This window comes from Dama dama, chromosome 5, assembly GCF_033118175.1.
Source record: "Dama dama isolate Ldn47 chromosome 5, ASM3311817v1, whole genome shotgun sequence".
Classification (NCBI taxonomy): domain Eukaryota; kingdom Metazoa; phylum Chordata; class Mammalia; order Artiodactyla; family Cervidae; genus Dama; species Dama dama.
In genome coordinates, this window is record NC_083685.1 from 25869331 (window position 1) to 25887725 (window position 18395).

Here is an 18395-nt window from a genome sequence, read left to right on the forward strand (position 1 = left end):
TGCAGTGCGAGGGCTTCTCATTGTGGTGGCTTTTTTTGTTTTGGAGCATGGGCTGTAGGGTGCATGGACTCAGTAGTTTAGGTGCACAGGCTTAGGTGCCCTGTGACACGTGGGATCTTAGTTCCCAGACCAGAGATCAAATCCATGTCCCCTGCATTGGCAGGCAGATTCTTAACCACTGGATCACTGGGGAAGTCCAACTCAGAAATATTTACTTTTGATGATATCTAACACAATTTTTAAAATATATCATATCAAAAACAATTGTTGCCTGGTCATTACAAAGTTTTTTTCCTTTGTTTTCTATAAGTTTTATAGTCTTCATTTTTATATTAAAGACAGTGTCCATCTTGAGTTGAGTTTTTCACTATAGTGAGAATATAGCTTGAGATTTATTTTTGGCCTGTGGATGTCCAGTAATTCCAGCACCTATTATTGAAAAGACTACCTTTTCTCAACTGAATTACGTTTTTACCTCTGTCAAAAATCAGTTGATCGTGGATATGTTGGTCAGTTTGGGGGGGTCCGTTCTATCCTGTTCCTCTATGTGCCTGTCCTTTCTCCGATATCACATGGTCTTGATCAGTTTGCCTTTATAGTGAGTCTTAAAATCAAGTTACATGAGTCTTGCACATTTTTCTTTTAAAAACTGTTTCAGTGATTTTTAGTTTCTCTGACTTTTCATGTGCATGAATGATTTAGCTTATTGATTCTATCTAGTGTTTTGCACAGACCTTGACTGCTATTTTGATGAATGTATAGGTCAGTTTGGAGAGATCTGACATCTTAATGTCTTAGCAATATTAAGTCTATGAACATTCTATCTCTATTTACTTAGGGATTCTTTGATTTCTTTCATCAATGTTTTATCATTTTCAACATACAGATACTACATGTATTTTGTTAGACTTAACTGTATTTCACATCTTCATTGTGTTATTGTACACAGTATTACTTTTTCAATTTAAATCTCAAGTTTTTCATTGCTAACCTGTGGAAATGCAATTGCTCTTGTATCCATTGGCCTTACTAGTCTCACTTGTGTTCTAGGAACTGTATTTATGGATTCTCTGAGATTTTCAAAGTAGGTTTCCATGTGATCTTTCCATTCTGTGTACCATCGTTCCCTGGCTGTCCTTGTACTGTACATTCTAGCATGCAGCTGGAAAGGAGAGATGAGCGTGGACATTGTAGCCTTACTCACCAGTCTCAGGATGAAAGCGTCCAGTCTTTCACCATGAGAAATATTGCCTCCACATAAAAGGGCAAGCAGGTATCTCAGCTTGGTTCCCTCAACTAGTCTAGGGACTACTGAATAAAAAGACATTTAATCCAAGCAGTCATGTAAATCAAGTTTCTTTTCTTTAGCAGATTGTTCCTAGACTCTCTGGGTCTGTGGTGCATGAGCCCACTCTCTCTTTGAAGAGGCACTGTCGACTTCAGGAAAGGGGGCAGCGATGCAAGGGAATGGATAGCGTGACGGCTCAGAGAGCTGTGGTCTCAGGGATTTAATCTGGGCAGTTTATTCATATGAAACCTCGGCTATTAGACATGGATCTTGACTTGAGACAATGAACTCATTAATACCAAAAAGGTTGAGTTATTTGATTTTTGTGTTTGTCCTTAAAATCATGCATATTACTTGAACCACTGAACTTTGTCTGGAGTGTGATTTAGAAGTGAATCTAGGGGAGGTAATGGGGTGGACTGGGAGTTTGGGATTGGCAGATGCAAACTATTACATGTGGGCTGCCCTGGGGGCTCGTGGTTAAGGATCCACCTGCCAATCCAGGAGACACAGGTTTGATCCCTGGGTTGAGAAGATGCCTTGGAGGAAGAAATGGCAACCCACTCCAGTATTCTTGGCTGGAAAGTTCCATGGATAGAGGACAGCCTGGCGAGCTACAGTCCATGGGGTCGCAAAAGAGTCAGACATGACTGGGCATGCACACAATGCACAACAAACTATTACATATAGGACAGATAAATAACAAGGTCCTACTGTATAGCACAGGGAACTATAGTCAATATCCTGTAATAAACCATAATGGAAGAGAATATTAAAAAGAATGTACATATGTGTATAATTGATTCACTTTGCTACACAGAAGAGATTGGCACAACATTGTAAATCAACTATAAGTCAATAAAAATAAATTTAGAAAAAGGTTAAACAATAAAAAAGAAGTGAATGTAATGTCTTGAAGTATTAAAACTTTAAATGTGAATGCCATGAGTCTTTCTGTCTACAGTTATTTAGAAGAAGGAGAGGCCTTTTGAATGAGTAGATTTTCCTTGTACATGGAAAAATTAAAGACCATAAATGTAATTTTGCTGAAAACAGTTTTACTGGTTGCTCAGTGGTTCCAGATAAACAAAAGAATTTAGTATCCAAATTAAAGGGTAAAAATCTTTTATGTCTTTGGATAAGCAGAATTCACCTGAAGAATGGAAAGCATACCACTACCCAATCATCCTTTGAAATTTATCATAGATAGTCAATGTGCAAAGTAGTACCAGTATCCTGGTGGCCCCGTGGCTGAGACTGTGCTCCCAAAGCATGGGGCCCAGGTTCAGTCCCTGGCGAGCAAAGTAGATCCCACAGGCTGCAACTAAAGATCCTGCATGCTACAATTAAGACACGGAGCAGCCAAATAAATAAATATTAAAACAAACAAAAACCAAAGTATATTACCAGTATCAGTCCATTCATGCTGAGATGACAAAGTGCCATGGACTAGGGGCTGAGACAACAAACATTCATTTCTCACAGTCCTGGCAAGGGGGAAGTCCAAGATCAAGGTGCTGGCTGACTTGGTGTCTGATGAAGACCTGCTTCCTTCCTTCCTGGTCCACAGATGACTTCCTTCTGTGTCCTCACGTGATGGAAAGGGGAAGGGGCTCTCTGGGGTCTCTTTTATAAGGGCACTAACCCCATCCAGAAGGGCTCCACCCTCATGGCCAGATCATTCCCAAAGGCCCCACCTCCTAATAAACCATCACATTGCAGATTAAAGTTTCAACAAATGAATTTTAGGGGGACACAAACATTCCATCCAAAACAACCCCAAAATGTTGTTTACCTTCTAAATGTGATAGGCTTTTAGTAAGTAAGGCTATACTTCATCTTTCATGAGAAGATCATCTGTGTTTTCATGAATATTTAGATGCCTATATGTCTGTATCTCAGGACTGTTAAAACCTTGGTTTACAGAGTGGGTTTTGCCCAAGAAAATCTGTTCGTTGACACTCAGATTTGGGGGACTTCCCTGGTGGTCCAGTGTTTAGGACTCTGTGCTTCCAATGCATGGGGCCCAGGTTCAGTCCCCAGTCTGGGAATTAAGATCCCACATGCCTGGTGTGGCCAAAAAATAAAATGGTTATGTGACAAGGATTTACTGTGTAGCACAGGGAACTATACGAAATATCTTTTAAAAAAAACAACAAAGCATTCATTCCTCTGCTCAGTGCTGCCTCCTGCCCTGAGTTGGTGGGTTTTTTTTTTTTTTCCGTAGTTTTAAAAAAATATATTTTTTAAATTTATGGCTGTGCTGGGTCTTTGTTGTTGCACTCGGGTTTTCTCTAGTCGCAGTGGTCCGGGGCTACTCTCTAGTTGCAGTACTCAGGATCCTCGTTGCGGTGGCTTCTCCTGTGGAGCATGGGCTCTAGGGTGCATGGGCTTCAGTAGCTGTGGCTCCCGGACTCCAGAGCACAATAGTTGTGGTACACGAGCTCAGTTGCTCTAAGGCTTGTGGGATCTTCCCGGTAGAGGGATGGAACCTGTGTCCCCTGAATGGGCAGGTGGACGCTCCACCATTGAGCCACCAGGGACGCCCTGGGCTGGTATTTTGTGCTAAAAAACCCTCGAGAAGGCAGGTGCCACCTGGCCTGAAGGTTCACAGGTGAGCCGGGCACGGCCTCTTACCTATTTTCTCCACAGGTGTGTTCAGAGGGAGGAAGCCTTGTCTGAGAAGCTGGTCCATCATCTCCTCATCATCTGCCTGGATTTCAGAGACCATGTTACAGGGAATAAGGCCAAGCCGGGCACAGGTTTCCCCGCGGTAGAATCCATCAGCGTCTTTATCACCATACACCTGGAGTTGTGGGAAGAAGGCAAGGCATTGGGGTGGCTGGTTCAGAAATGGATCAGCCCTGTTCATGCTAGAGTCACAGCTAGTCAGACACGGACTTGAAGAACACAGAATATCGCTGCTTGTGGGCATAAGTGTGTACACATGGCCCTCACCCTAAAAATCTGTATGTCTAGGAACCTGATTCTCCTCCAGGGTTTGGACAGACTCTGGAGCTCCCGCTGAGCAAGGGGCTGCCAGGTGAGGCCAGGGCTTTGCTAGCTGAGTGCATGTGTGTGAATGCACACAAGTTAAGCGCCCCCACCCCAACCCCACGTGCAAGTGTAGTGTAACAAATGATTCCTCCATAAGAAGACAGCACCACTGTCTGGCATTCTAGAAGTGAAAAACCTCAACTCACAGAGGGATTCTGTGCATACTATTCTGCGGGGTAAGCATCACCTTCCCTAGAGCCCCTGTTTTACTTAGCAAACATTAGGACCTCTTTCAAAGGTTATTGTCATTGCCCTTTCAGAAATTTGCAAACTTAGGGTTCAAGGCCCTTTCCCCTCTCCTAGGGAGCACCCCATGTCTTCCTTCTGACTCCAGACTCAGGCTCCTCCTCCACTACTGATAGGAGGCTGAATGTCAAATACAAGAGAAAGTAGCCTGTCGTTTTGAGGTATTAAGGCAGCTGTCCCCAAGTTTTGTGGCATCAGGAACTGGTTTTGTGGAAGACAATTTTTCTGTAGATTGGGGGTGGCGGTGGCTTTCCCTATGATTCAAGCACTGTAGGGTTTGTACTCCTATGAGAATCTAATGCTGCCACTGGTCTGACAGGAGACAGAACTCAGGTGGTAATGAGTGATGGGGAGTGGCTATAAATACAAATGAAGCTTTGCTTACTCACCTGCCACTCACCTCCTGCTGTGCAATCCGGTTCCTAACAGGTCACAGACCCATACTGGTCCATGGCCTGAGGGTTGGGGACCCCTGTGCTAAGGCGCTTGGGTCTGGTGATCACCCCCTCTCCATCCTCCCCCACCACCTGTACCCCCCGGGCCATGCCCCCACCTTGATGATCTGCCCTTCTTTAAAGGGAAGCTCCTCTTCTGCAGCGTCTGGGTTCGGGGACATGGTGAGGGGGTCGTAGTCAAAAAGGGCCACAAAGATGCGGGCTGGGAGCTCTTCTGCCCCAGGGTCTGTCTCTGACTCTTCGTAGAAGTCCGGAGAAAGCCGGTCCCGCCCGTACTCATCTGGGAGTGCATGGGATAAAGCACAGAGTCTAAGTGATTCCCGCCAGACTTCCTCCCTGCTTTACCCAGAAATGTGAGCTGTTATACAAAGTGTGGCTTTGGAAAACGAAGAGGGAGGCACTTTAAGTATTTTTAAAAAAAATGTGTAGCTGGGCTTCCCTAGTTGGTTCAGTTTGGTAAAGAATCCACCTGCCAATGCAGGAGATGTGGGTTCGATCCCCAATGTGGGAAGATCCAATGTGCCTCGGAGCAACTAAGCCTGTGTAACACAGCTATTCATCCTGTGTTCTGGAGTCCAGGAGCCGCAACTACTGAGCCCACATGTTGCAACTACTGAAGCCTGCAGCCTAGAACCTGTGCTCTGCAAGTAGAGGAGCCACCACAACGAGCAGCCCGGGCATGACGACTAGAGAGCAGCCCCCACTGGCCGCAAGAGAGAAAAGCCCATGCAGCAGCAAAGACCCAACACAGCCAAAACCAACATAATCCATAGAGTCATAAAAATGAATTCTTAAAAAAAAATGTGTAGCCCAACATGCAGGCAGAAATGGATCACCTCGACAGAGATGGGTTTGAAAAGCTAAGAACTAGTATGAAACGTAGGCAGCAGGGTGAGTGTAGGTGTGCTGCTTGTGAAGACAGCGAGAGATAAAGGGCTGTGTTTCAATGACCTCCTGGCAGGACTGGTCTGAGCACCGGCTGGGGGGCGGGTGACGGGTGGCCAAATCCCGGGATTAGGAAGGACCTGTTTAGGAGTCAAGCACAGAGACCCAGAGACCCTCTAGGTTTCCATTAACAGATAGGCCAGAGCAGAAGGATGTTAAAAGATGTATTTGCCTGTTAGTCAAAGTTTGATACAGGTGACTCAGCCGCTCACTTGGCTCCAAACAGGTAAGTGGCAACGAATGCATTACAGTAAATTAATGACTTCCTGGAAGAATTGAGTTTCAAGTCTGCCTACCACTGAGCGTCTAAAGACTATTTTTTTTTGAAATCCTAGTATATATGCATATGTATTACAAGGCTGAGCACCAAAGAATTGGTGCTTTTGGATTGTGGTGCTGGAGAAGACTCTTGAGAGTCCCTTGGACAGCAAACCAGTCAATACTAAAGGACATCAACCCTCAATATTCACTGGAAGGACTGATGCTAAAGCTCTTTGACCACCTGATGCAAAAGAACTGACTCATTGGGACTCTGATGCTGGGAAAGATTGAAGGCAAAAGGAGAAGGGGGCAGCAGGGGATGAGATGGTTGGATAGCATACCATCTCAATGGACATGAATTTGAGCAAACTACAGGAGATAGTGAAGGACAGGGGTGCCTGGCATGCTGCAGTCATGGGGTAACAAAGAGACCAGCATTACTGAGCAACTGAACATCAACAACATTATTAAAGATCATTATAGATATGCATATATCTCACTATGTATGTATACATTTATTAATATGCATATAGAGAGAACAAACATCTCCTAGTGAATTATACTGTTTTGACTACATGAGAAGGACTCAGAACATCAGTGGGGAAGCAAATGAGAAAAACTCCAATCATCAGAAAGGGGGGTAGGGGTGGGAAAAACGGCCAGTCAAAATTTGTGCAAGGAGCACAGGAGGCGGGACAAGAGGATGTCAAAGCTGTGTGGGTAACACGGAGGGTGTGGGGAGAGCCAGAGTCTTGGCTTCTTTCACCAGCAGAAACATGCAGTTGAAAAATAATAAAGCACTTTAACTGCAGGAAAGGTTGGTCTTTAAAATGCAGTGAACTGTTAACATTATTTGAATTCAGGATCCTTTTAGGATACCAAGATAATCTAAACATTCAGTAACTTTGCTTCTGCTAGGGAACAAAACTGAACAGCACGGCCTTACTAATTTCTTCACACCGTTTTGATTTTGTTTATAGTCAATGCAGATTCTTTACCAGCTGAGACACCAGGGAAGCCCATAAATACTGGAGTGAGTTCAGTTCAGTGGCTCAGTCGTGTCTGACTCTTTGCGACCCCATGGACTGCAGCACACCAGGCCTCCCTGTCCATCACCTACTCCCAACTCCTGGAGTGGGTAGCCTATCCTTTCTCCAGCGGCTCTCCCCAACCCAGGAATCAACCAGAGTCTCCTGCATTGCAGGCTGATTCTTTACCGACTGAGGTATCAGGGAAGCTCAAAGGGAACAAAACTGAACAGCCCGGCCTTACTTTCTTCACACTAGTTTTGATTTTGTTTATAGTCAATGAGAGGGCTTCCCAGGTGGTGCTAGTGGTGAAGAACCCACCTGCCAAAGCAGGTAGACGTAAGAGACAGAGGTTGGACCCCTGGACCGGGGAGATACCCTGGGGGAGGGCACAGCAACCCACTCCGGTATTCTTGCCTGGAGAATCCCATGGACAGAGGAGCCTGGCGGGCTGCAGTCCATAGCGTCACACAGAGTTGGACCCGACTGAAGTGACTTAGCACACACGCACACATAGTCAATGAGAAGATCTCATACTTTGTCCCCCTAGTTATTAAATGTTCTCTAAATTAAACAGCATGAGGACCATGGTACACCATCTCGTGACCTGTGAATATCTCTGTATGTGTAGTGATGCAGTGATTTTTTCATGCTCGTGGCTGATGGTAGAGAAAACCATTAGCAGCATAAGGATGCCTGTTTTCAATTCAGCTGGATAACCTTGGGAGTTTTGCAGAAGGAGCTTAATACAACAGCAGTGTGACCCAGTGGGTGCCATTTCAGCTGAGGGAAATGTCAATGAAGGAGCACTGTGGCTACAACTTTGGCTGCACCCACCCAGAGGGCTCCCAGGGCTTCCTTGACTAAGTTGATGTGATGATCGTGGAGTTGGAATGTACAGGCAAGTTCACAAGGGGAGTGTTGGGTAGGTCAGTATCACTCTGGGAGACCTTTGGGTTACTCCTAGAGTTCGCATGCTCTCAGGAGTTGGCTCAAGTTCAGGCACTGTGATATGCGGAAAACTGCCTCTGTGTCTTTAAGCCCCAAATCACACCAAGCCCAAGTGGGAGGCATTAGGCATGGAGACCAGCAAGAGGATCTCAGGCTAGCACCACGCTCAGTGAGGACAGCAGGCAGTCACCCACACCATTACAGGATCTCTCTCTGGTTTGCGGGGAGGAGCTGGGATGGGGCAGAAGTGGCTGGAGCACTTGGAGTTGGTGTATATGAGTGGAAGTGTGGGTATGATGTCACTGTGTTTCCTCCAGAGAAGGTGCATTAGATACTTTATGGAATCAGACCTCACAGGAAGAGAACAGTGGCCTCCATGGAATGTGTCCACACAAATCCAGCTTAACAGTGTTTGGAGTGGGTGACTGGGAGGCCCTTCCTTTTCTCGGTGGCAGGCTAGACTCAAGGAAGAACTTACCTCCAGCTGCTGGTCTGACCTGGGAGTGGGCGCTCCTCCCTCTGCCCTGATGTGGAATATCCTGACCTGGGGTAGGAGGGGGTCTTTGTCAGGAAGCAGGAAGGGTCTGCATACCACATGCAAAGCTGAAAATCCTGACTTGCCCCTGTTGGCTCCCGAATCCACCTGTGCTGCCAGAATAAGCACTGTCTTCTATAATTGAAGTACTTCCCTCACTACCTGACCGAGGCTACCCGCCTCCACTGTTCCTCTCCATTGTAATTTCTACAGAGAAAAAGTGGGTCACCTATGAAACACACTTTACAGCTGCTCCTCTTCTCCTTATAGGGAAACCCAGGGAGATGAGTCTCCTTTCTAGAGAGTCAAGTTTTGTTTAGAAGTCATTTTAACTTTTCCCATCTGGATATAGAGAAAATGTGCTGCATTTCCTTGCTTTGTAAGCTCAGTGGCCAAAATAATCCAGAAGATGGGAGGAAATGGAGATTTTCACAGTCAACTAGTAAGAGCAGAATGCTCTAGGATGTGGTATTTCTTCTTCAGATGGGTACACCCTTGGGCCTTTTCATCTGTCAGGTGAATAACTAGATACATGCAAAGACCAAAAATTACATAGGAAGAAACAAAACCCAATGAAATCCTCGTTTGGGGTCATTGATTAAGGTTATAAGGCCTTCGTTATGCTAATTATATGACTTAGAATTTACTAGATATGGAACTACATAACTTTTATCTTTTTAAATCAGGAGGGGCATTGTTTTCTTAATTAAGGAAATCCAGAGTATATTTAAAAGTATAATATATTTTAGCTGTGAAGGCATTGCTTATTAAAAAATATATGTAGAAAGTATACGGTCTATAGACTTGAGTTTCTCCATAAAAGAAAAGGATATTTTTGGAGTTGGCAGATTTCTAAATTATTAATTACTGATACTGGCACAAGAAAAATATAACTAAATAAACAGAGACTGGAGGAAAATAGCCTATTCACATGTCACTGACCATTCACTTCCTAGAGTTTTGGGCATGATTCTCCTCTTCTTTGAGTCACTTTTGTCTTTTGAAAATATAATAGGTTCTTTGGTCTGTGAATATATGTATATGAATATATAAAGTGATTGATACTAATTATGCTTTATAATTATGCTTTCTTGCCTTGCTCTGTGCTAAGAGAATAGGTACAATAAAAGAAATTCTATCATGGATTTATTTAACATTTTTTGGGTTCTATTATTGAGGATTTTTTTTTCTTTGTGAAGGTGTTACCACAGCATTACTCTCTTTCTACTAACTTGAAGTAAAGTGAAAGCCAATCAGTCATGTCCAACTCTTTGAGATCCCATGGACTATACAGTCCATGGAATTCTCCAGGCCAGAAAACTGGAGTGGGTGGCTGTTCCCTTCTCCAGGGGATCTTCCAAATCCAGGGATCGAACCCAGGTCTCCCTCATTGCAGGCAGATTCTTTACCAGCTGAGCCACCAGAGAAGCCCAAGAACACTGGAGGGGGTGGCCTGTCTCTTCTCCAGGAGATCTTTCCATCCCAGGAATCAAACCAGTGCCTCCTACATTGCAGGCAGATTCTTTACCAGCTGAGCTACCAGGGAAGCCCTCTACTAACTTAACTAGTGTCTTTCACTAAAATTAAGACATGTGCAGCCTTCTGCATTCTTTCCCTTAAGACAAATCCACCAGAAGGATTGTCCAAGACTCTGATGGGGAGACTGTGGGTCCACTTATGTTTTTCCTTTACTTCCTTGCCCAGTTGGCAATTTGTAGCTCCATAATTTTCAGCCCTGTAGACTTTTCTTCTCTGTCCTAGGAGACTGGAGTGGGACACCCATGAGGCTTCGTCCAGAGGACACCCCTTCTCAGTGCCACGACATTAAACTTCAACCACAGAAACAGTGGCAGTTCACGAAATGAGCATTCACTCATTAAAGTCACAATTGAATGAGCACTTAGGAACCAAATTCAACAGGAAGAACGGTCTTGAACTGGTCCTCACCTTGTTCCTCAAGACTCTTATTTACAAGTCATTTATTTTACAAGTCAGGAGATCCTACTTAACCTCAGTAATTGTTACAGGGGCAATTATACACAAATTAAATAAAGATCTGAGTGATGTGGCACTAGTTTACAACACTCAAAAATAATGTAGGCTTAGTATACACAAGGGCTTCCCTAGTGCCTCAGGTAGTAAAGAATCTGACTGCAATGTGGGAGACCTGGGTTCAATCCCTGGGTTGGGAAGATCCCCTAGAGGAGGGCATGGCAACCCACTCCGGTATTCTTGCCTGGAGAATCCCCATGGACAGAGGAGTCTGGTGGGCTACAGTCTATGGGGTCGCAAAGAGCTGGACACGACTGAGCGACTGAGCACCACACAGTATATACAGAATTCTGCTCGTGGGTCTGTAATATGTGAAGCCAGTGTTTTCCAACTGATTTTATTTTTCAGCTTCTTTTATTACTTTTTAGCCTAACTGAAAACAGTCTGTTGTTGTAAAGGTCCTTTAACATTCTATGCAATTTTTCACTGATAAAAATAAAAACATTCTAAAAACTGTAAAGATGGAAAAAGAAACTTTTTTACCCTATTGTTTGGGTTCTATGGGAAAGAAACATCAGAAGGAGGAGAAAACTTCAGGGGATCTGTATTGGTTCATACAGTTTTTCATTATTTTTGGCTGATGTGAACAAAGTCTTTTAAACCTTAGCTATTTAAACGTGATTGGGGCTGTGTTTCCAGGTGTCTGGACTGTCCAAGGGTTGCTTTCCTTGAGCCTTGTCCCACCAGATCAGTGTTTCTCTCTCATCTACTTCTGATCCATGAATGGGTCTCTTGCTTTATTTCGCTTGTGTGTGTGTGTGTGTTTTCACAAAAAGCTAGTTTATTTGTGCTGATTACCAGATTCCATTATCTTGCACATAATACTTTTTGGAACTGTTATGCCGGGGTTCATTCCAGTAATAGAAAGGTTCCCTTCTGACCTTCGGCCACGCTCCCCCTCTTAGTGGACTGATGAGAATGACTACAATGACAGCTTTCAGCATGGCTGGCTGACTTCCAAAAAGTAATTAAGAGAATGGAACTGGATGCCGGAGGATGACTCATGCACAAGGAGGTGGCCAGATGGACAGACAGGGTCAACACACAGTTCAGGGCACACATTCAGGCCTCCTGCTGTTTTTCATAACTTTCAACCCCAGTTGCCCAAGTGTTTCATGCATACAGATAACTCTCCACTGGCTGGGGGCTCATTTAGGTATTTGGAGTTCAGCCACCCATCCCTGTCTCTGCTGCTCTGACCATGAGCATTTCAGGAGAGCATGAGCTTAGGTGGGGAGATGGCCCATTATCATCTCTTCCATGCTTGGATGGCAGCCTCTGCAGTTCAAAAAAATAAAAATAAAAATTGGTAGGAGAAGATTGACGTCCAAAGTCAATATATTTTAAGAATACTTAAATTTAGGTTTCATTTATTTGGTTCTGTTTCTGCCTTCTTTTGCCATAAATAACCAAGAGTCTTCTGTATTTAGTTGAAAATGCTATTCCTAGTAATTTTTTAAAAAAATGTTTAGATTGAGCCGTGTGCTCTGTGGTTGAAAGAAAGACGGAGGCCTCCATCCAGCTCACTAACCCGCAGAATGGACCATCATTGGCCGGGACCTGTGGGAACCAGCACTGCCGTGGGAAAACCTCCGGCCCACGTGATCCGCCCGATCAGCCCGTCCTGCGGTCACCGGGTTTCCTAAAATCTAAAGACAAAACAATGACACGGTCATCAGTCTTGCCAGCCGTGGGAAGAAAAGAATTAACTCAGCCAAATCAAGTCAACTTAGAAGCAGAAGCTCTAAAGGCAACTAAACTTAGCTTTTAACTGAAAGGTTAGCTGAATAACCTGGAAGAGAAAAAGAGTGCTCACCCCAGGCACCCCGTCTTCTACAGCACAGTTGCTTTTCCGGGCGGGGCGAGAGAACCCCTCGGGAGGCATCTTTTTGTTGCTGGTACTGACGCTGAAGCCAAATATTTTGAGCCATAGTGAGAGTGGCTTACATCAGCCTCGTCACGCCTTTGGTACCTCTTTTCTACAGTCAGCCCTCCTCCAGTGACCACAAAGGTGGGAAAAACACTGCATTTCCCAAATGTCCCGCTTGGGCAAAGCTGTGTGCGAGGTTACCGAAAACTCAAAGACAGAAGTTTCTGTGCATTATCAGCTCTGAGACTCATGGCGCCGTCTTGACGCTAATCCAAAGACTTCCAAACCAATCACATTTCTGGGCTAACCCGAACTATTCTCCTTTAAGGATAAGTTTTGCCTCTGATTCGTACTAAAGGTTCACATCCTATGCGAGAATCAAAGCAAAACCTCCAGCTCACTGGTGACTTAATTGCGGAACTTTTCAGGGACACGGAATGAATCAGGGCTGGGAGCTTCAGAAATTAGTTTGAACAGGAAGTGGGCTGCAGTTTGCGGGTGCGTCGGTAAACTGTGGGGTCGGCGCCCTCTAGTGGACATGTCGCAAACTGCACCGGTTCAAGCCCAAGGCCTGGCGCCCTGGGATGTCTCACCTGTTTTCATGGAAAAGTTCAGCATGACAGGAGCAAATGTACTGAAAAGAGGACACAATATAGAGATGAATGAAGCCTTGAAGGAATCCCTACTCTTGAAAATCACTCACAAGCCTGGAAGACAAGGCCCGGGGATGTGTCTAGAGCTGATGATGGAAAATTCATTCACAAAACTCTCAGGAAAGAAAAGTGAAAAAAAGAAAAAAAAAAAAACCTTTGGAAACAAATGCAAAAGTGGATCTCTTCAATAATTGTTCTCCATTTTTTTCCCCAGTTATGGATGAACTGGAAAACCAACCACAACCCAAAACCAAAACCACCACCAGGAAAAAACCCTCAGTAAGTAATACCAGTCAGTCATAAATACATCCCCACGGTTCATTTTGAAAAGGACGTGTTGTCAAACTTTGGGAGAATCAGAGTTCAGCTAACCCTTAATTAAAATTTAGATTCAGTTGTCCTTTAATTAAAGCAGCCATAATCATCACTGGTTTGGAGGTGGGAAGGGGATCATTATTCTAAAGCAAAGTAAAGAAATCATCAGCATGGTGAAAAGATTGGGAAGCTTCATAAATCAAAAATGCATGGAAAACGAGAGAGAGCCAGCAGAGAGGGTGCCCGGGATGGGCACCAAAACAAAGAAAGAAGGTGAAAGAATGAAAACGGATTGGTTTGGCAAGCGGATGTGAGCGGGAGGTTTACTTCACACACCAAAGGGCCATCTGCAACCCGGGGAGGAGGCTGGGCCTGTCGGGCAATGGCCCTACTGTCGGGCATTTTTATGCTTTTCTTCCAGGCATCTCGGAAATCCTCGCGGCCCGTGGGCTCATCCCAGCCGTACTTGCTGGGGGTGGACCTCTCTGGGCTCGGGTGGGGCTCATCGCTCCTGACGACGACGCCGGGCTCCACTGGCTCCCCAAAATCCTCTTCGATGCTGCTCTGCCGGGTCAGCGTCCGGCGCCGGGCCAGCAGGGGCCTCAGGCTCCTCCTACAAGGACAGTGCCCGGGCCCGGGGCTGCACTGGGCAGTAGGGCTTCGGAAACTAAATCGCATCTCCTCCTCTTCACTGCCGCAGTCCAGGCCGCTGTCCGGGCTCCTGGTGGCCGAGCGGCTGAACCGACAGCCTCTGTCTTCGAATACGAAGTCGTCGGCCTGGGGGCCCCTGGGTTTCGCAGGGTACCAGAAGCCGTGGAGGGTCTCGTGCCCCCGGCAGGGCCTGGCGGGCCTGGGATCTCTGGCCAGCCCGGTCCTGACCCTGGAGGAGGACCCTAAGGCCTGCTTGTGCAGGAACTCACAAGGTTCTCCGTCCTCCTCCGCTACTTCGGGGATACTGAAAAGTCTCTTAGTGTGGTGGGTCTGTTGGGGGTACTCGGGTAACTCCGAGAAAGCACGTTCAGTGGTCCTATTCTTAGAGCACTCCTTAAGGGCGGGGGGGATGTTAGCACAGGTGCCGGGAGTCAGTGTATGATCGCATATGAGGGGGGCAGAGGGAAGGAAAGAAAATACAGAGAGATTAGTCTCCGAGGCCATGAGGGACAGAGAGCATGCTTGTACTCGTGGTGGGGTGGGGGGTGGGGGCAGATGGCATGCTCTGGCCGGAGCTCTGGAATGAAAACAGAATGGGTTAGATGGATGGGGCCGCAGCCGGGGGGTGCGAGCGCACGCAGAGCGTCCCGACGCCGTCAGGACTAGCCATGCAGCCAAACCAAGGAATGAGAGGCCGCTGGGCCTCGGGTGTGGGGAGGATGGAGGCAGGAGGCTTCACACTGACCAAGGCGCTAGGGTCTGTGACATGGCTGTGCCCAGACGCCGGGGACGTCCGAGTTCACTGGCCGCTGGCTGCAGCCTGAGAAACTCCCAAGGCAGCTGCCCCGGGATGCCGGTGAGTGGAGACCATTCGCAACACAGGGGCCCCAACCTGGCCACGCCGCCCCATTCTGCTCGTCCCTGTAAGCACTCAGCATCCTGTGAAACCCACCTATGCCTTTCTCCCGGCTCAAGTAGAAGGGTGTGAACCCGGGGGACCTTGGCACTCAGCAACCCAAAGTCATTTGCTTGGCCCGTGTCTGCAAAGGCTTGGGGCCCATCAGTCTCTCCTCCAGACCCCAGACCTCAGGGCCGGGAGAGAGGAGCCGCGTCCCCAGCAGTGTGGGCAGCAGGGGCTCAGGGCTGGCCCACCCAGACGGAGGCTGAGGGTGGACACCCCACGCTTCCTGTCCTGGAGTGTGGTTCTCTCTCCAGGAATGGCTGGCACGCCCATCCCCGGCTCCCACTGGGCCAGCCCGCTGGGTAGACCTCCTGGGACACCTCGCTGACTCCTGGAAGCCTGACCCCCACTTTTCCGCCCATAGGCCTCCGGGCATGCGCATTAGAGATGAGTTGTGGAGGAATATCAGGATTTGCTGCCCTGCCCTCACCCCCACGCCTCCTTGCGGATCCCAGGCACATGGGGACATGGTGGGTTTACCCAGTGCGGCGTCTATAGCAGCCTAGAGCCCACGAGAGAGCCAAAATGAGGAGCATGGCGCACGCTTCGTTTGTTTGCTGTTGAGACCGTGAGGTTTGGGAACACTGGGGTGAAGGGCAGTGAGGAAGCAGAAGCTGGGTGGGAGCTGGGTGGGGATGCATGGGGTTCCGTGGGGCTCCCGCAAGGGGAGGTGAGCCTGGGCGGCTCAGATCGGCCTGTAAAGTCTCCTGACTTTTAAAAAAAAATGTCAGAACCCTGTGGACGAAGTGAAGTGAGCCTCAGCCCCACTGCCTGATGGTCCGATTGTTCCTGCGGCTGCTCTAAGGGCGGCCGGGCTGGTGGGCGAAGGACATGGGTGATTTTACGAACTAGCCCTTTTCCCTGGGAAAGACAAGATGATCTTTGGTTTTTTTGCTAAAAGTTGGCAGGAAGGAGCATCCCAGAAGCTTCCTCCATAAGGAGAAGTGGGGAGGCTGCCGGGGGCACTGGGGGGACGGGGGCAGACACCTGCCACATCAGAGCGCCCAGCGGTAGAGAAGTGTGGGGAGGCAGGGGCGGTCAGGCTGGACCACGGGCAGCTTGGGGCCGTCCTCCGCCATGAAAGGTCACTGTGAATCCTGCTGGACAGTGGCTCAGGGGAGGAGGGACAGGGTCAGCCAGTGGGGGTAGCGGGGGCTGCAACCATGCGGGGTTTGCATAGGGATCTGGCATGTTCTTTGGTGACAGTGTCTCCAAGGCCCTGCTGGGCGCCTTTTCTGGGAGAACATAAGTCAGTCTGCTCTATGCAAGTGGGCACTGAGTTGGCAGCCAGATTTGGATGTTGCTTTCTGTCCACCATTCAAACTGCGTGGTTCCGTCTTCCCAGAGAAAGGCCGGGCTTGGGCACCGTATCCCCCAGCAGGACTTTCCTCTCCAAGGCCCTTTTCATTTGAAAACCCCCACAAAGGCCAAACCCGTCTGTCTTCCCCGCTAGGCCTGCAGCTGCTGGAGCTCGGGGGCCACGTCTGTCCTCACCCCCCAGCCTGGCGGAGGGTCTGGTGCACAGGGTGACCCGCTTGTGCCGAGTAAACAGAAGCCCAAGCAGGCGGCAGCAGCAGCGGCAACACAGCTTCTCAGACAAGGAAGGGGGCGCACCCCAGCGGTGGGGTCCATGGGGACCTCGAGCTCAATCTCCATCAAGGTGACCCTCATCAAACCCCTCGCCAAAAGCCACATCAGAGGCAGAGCCAGAGGATCCCACGATCCCTGGTGGGAGGTGTCTGAGAAGGGGTCTGTGTGTGGACCCCAGGAGGTCGACTGACCCTCCTCTGACTTCCTCTGAGGTCCTCTCCCCCTGGCCCTCCAGCCATCCAGCAGGGTCCACCTCGGTCAATTTCACTAAAGAATCTCTTCCCAACTCCCCAGCTGCCCATCTCCAGTCAGACTCAGAGACAGGCTCCCGCCCTCCTAGCACCTGCTGCTCTGCAGACAGACATGCGGCCAGGGGTTTGGGGCTGGGGGTGGAAGCTTCTCCATTCTATTCTTTCTGATTGGGTTCTTAGTACAGAGCTGGGCGACCCAGGGATGCCCAGTGGATTCTCCCAGACTCCTTCACCCAGACTTTTGGCCAAGAGGAGGCACGGGAGACCCCGAGCGCAGATTCAATAGCGAGAGAAGCCCATCCAAATCTGGGGACTGTGCCTGCCAGGCAAGGCCCCTCTGGAGCCAGCTGCACAGCCCCCCAAAGGAACAGGGATGGGGGACGGCGGGGACGGCGGTGGGGCGGGGGGCAGCGCCCCTGCACTGACCTTGAGGGCATTGTGGGACGTGCCGCTCGGCCGCCTCCTGCCCCCGTCTTCCAGCTGCATTTCAGAGTACAGCTCCTCCTCATCCTCCTCCATGATGTCCGAGAGGTCAGACCCCCGGCTGCTCTCCGTGTGGTAATCGTCTCCATGGCAACAGTGTGGCTGGGGAAGGAGAAGAGGACGTGGATGGAGGGGCGACTCCAACACATGGAGTCCCACACCCCGCCCCGCCCTGCTCTGCCCACTCTCGAGCTCAGGGATGTGTCTGTGTCTGGGTGAGAACCGCTCACTCTGAAGGGGAGGGAATCACAGTCCCCAAGCTCATGGGGAGCTGGGATGGCAGAGAGAGGACCAGACCAGGCGTTCCCACTCCAAGTCTGGACGGGGGCAGGCAGAGGCCCCTCCTGGGCTCTGGGCAGGACAGAATACACATGGGAAAACATCACTTTTCTAGGTACCGGCAGCCTCTCCAACTTCGTGGCTGGACAAAGACGCAAGTGAGAGGTTGTAAACGCAGGTGGCAGCAGGGCTCAGAGACATGCATGTATGTTAAATCTAGGGTCGTGCAGCAGACAGTGATGGGTGGTGGGCAAGTAGGGGCGTATGCACTAATAAAGGTGTCTAAGAGTTTTAAGAAAAGCATAGAGTCTGAAATTCACGCATGTGCACACTGGGTTATTGGTGAACAGCCTGGTCTGGGTGGGGTGGGACACCCCATGGGGTGTGCCCACTCTGTGGCCAGTCTGGCCACCCACACTGAAGAAGACCTGCCACACTGGGGCTGCTTGGCAAAAAGCCTGAGGACAGAGGAAAGGGTCAACAGAAGAGCAAGCAGAAGGAAATGGCAACCCACTCCAGTGTTC

The 18395-nt window shown here is 48.5% G+C and overlaps 1 protein-coding gene across 1 annotated transcript in view; it reads right to left on the bottom strand.

Annotated features, from left to right (window-relative positions):
• The window catches only part of RIMBP2 (RIMS binding protein 2), a 290880-nt gene that overhangs the window by 13060 nt on the left and 259425 nt on the right, over positions 1–18395 (bottom strand). The window contains exons 14-19 of the mRNA XM_061142128.1: positions 17536–17694; positions 13993–14700; positions 12350–12467; positions 8710–8775; positions 5145–5326; positions 3926–4094 (exon numbers count right to left, since the gene is read on the bottom strand). Of these exons, the coding sequence (XP_060998111.1) occupies positions 3926–4094; positions 5145–5326; positions 8710–8775; positions 12350–12467; positions 13993–14700; positions 17536–17694 (1402 nt within the window). The remainder of the gene's footprint in view (positions 1–3925; positions 4095–5144; positions 5327–8709; positions 8776–12349; positions 12468–13992; positions 14701–17535; positions 17695–18395) is intronic.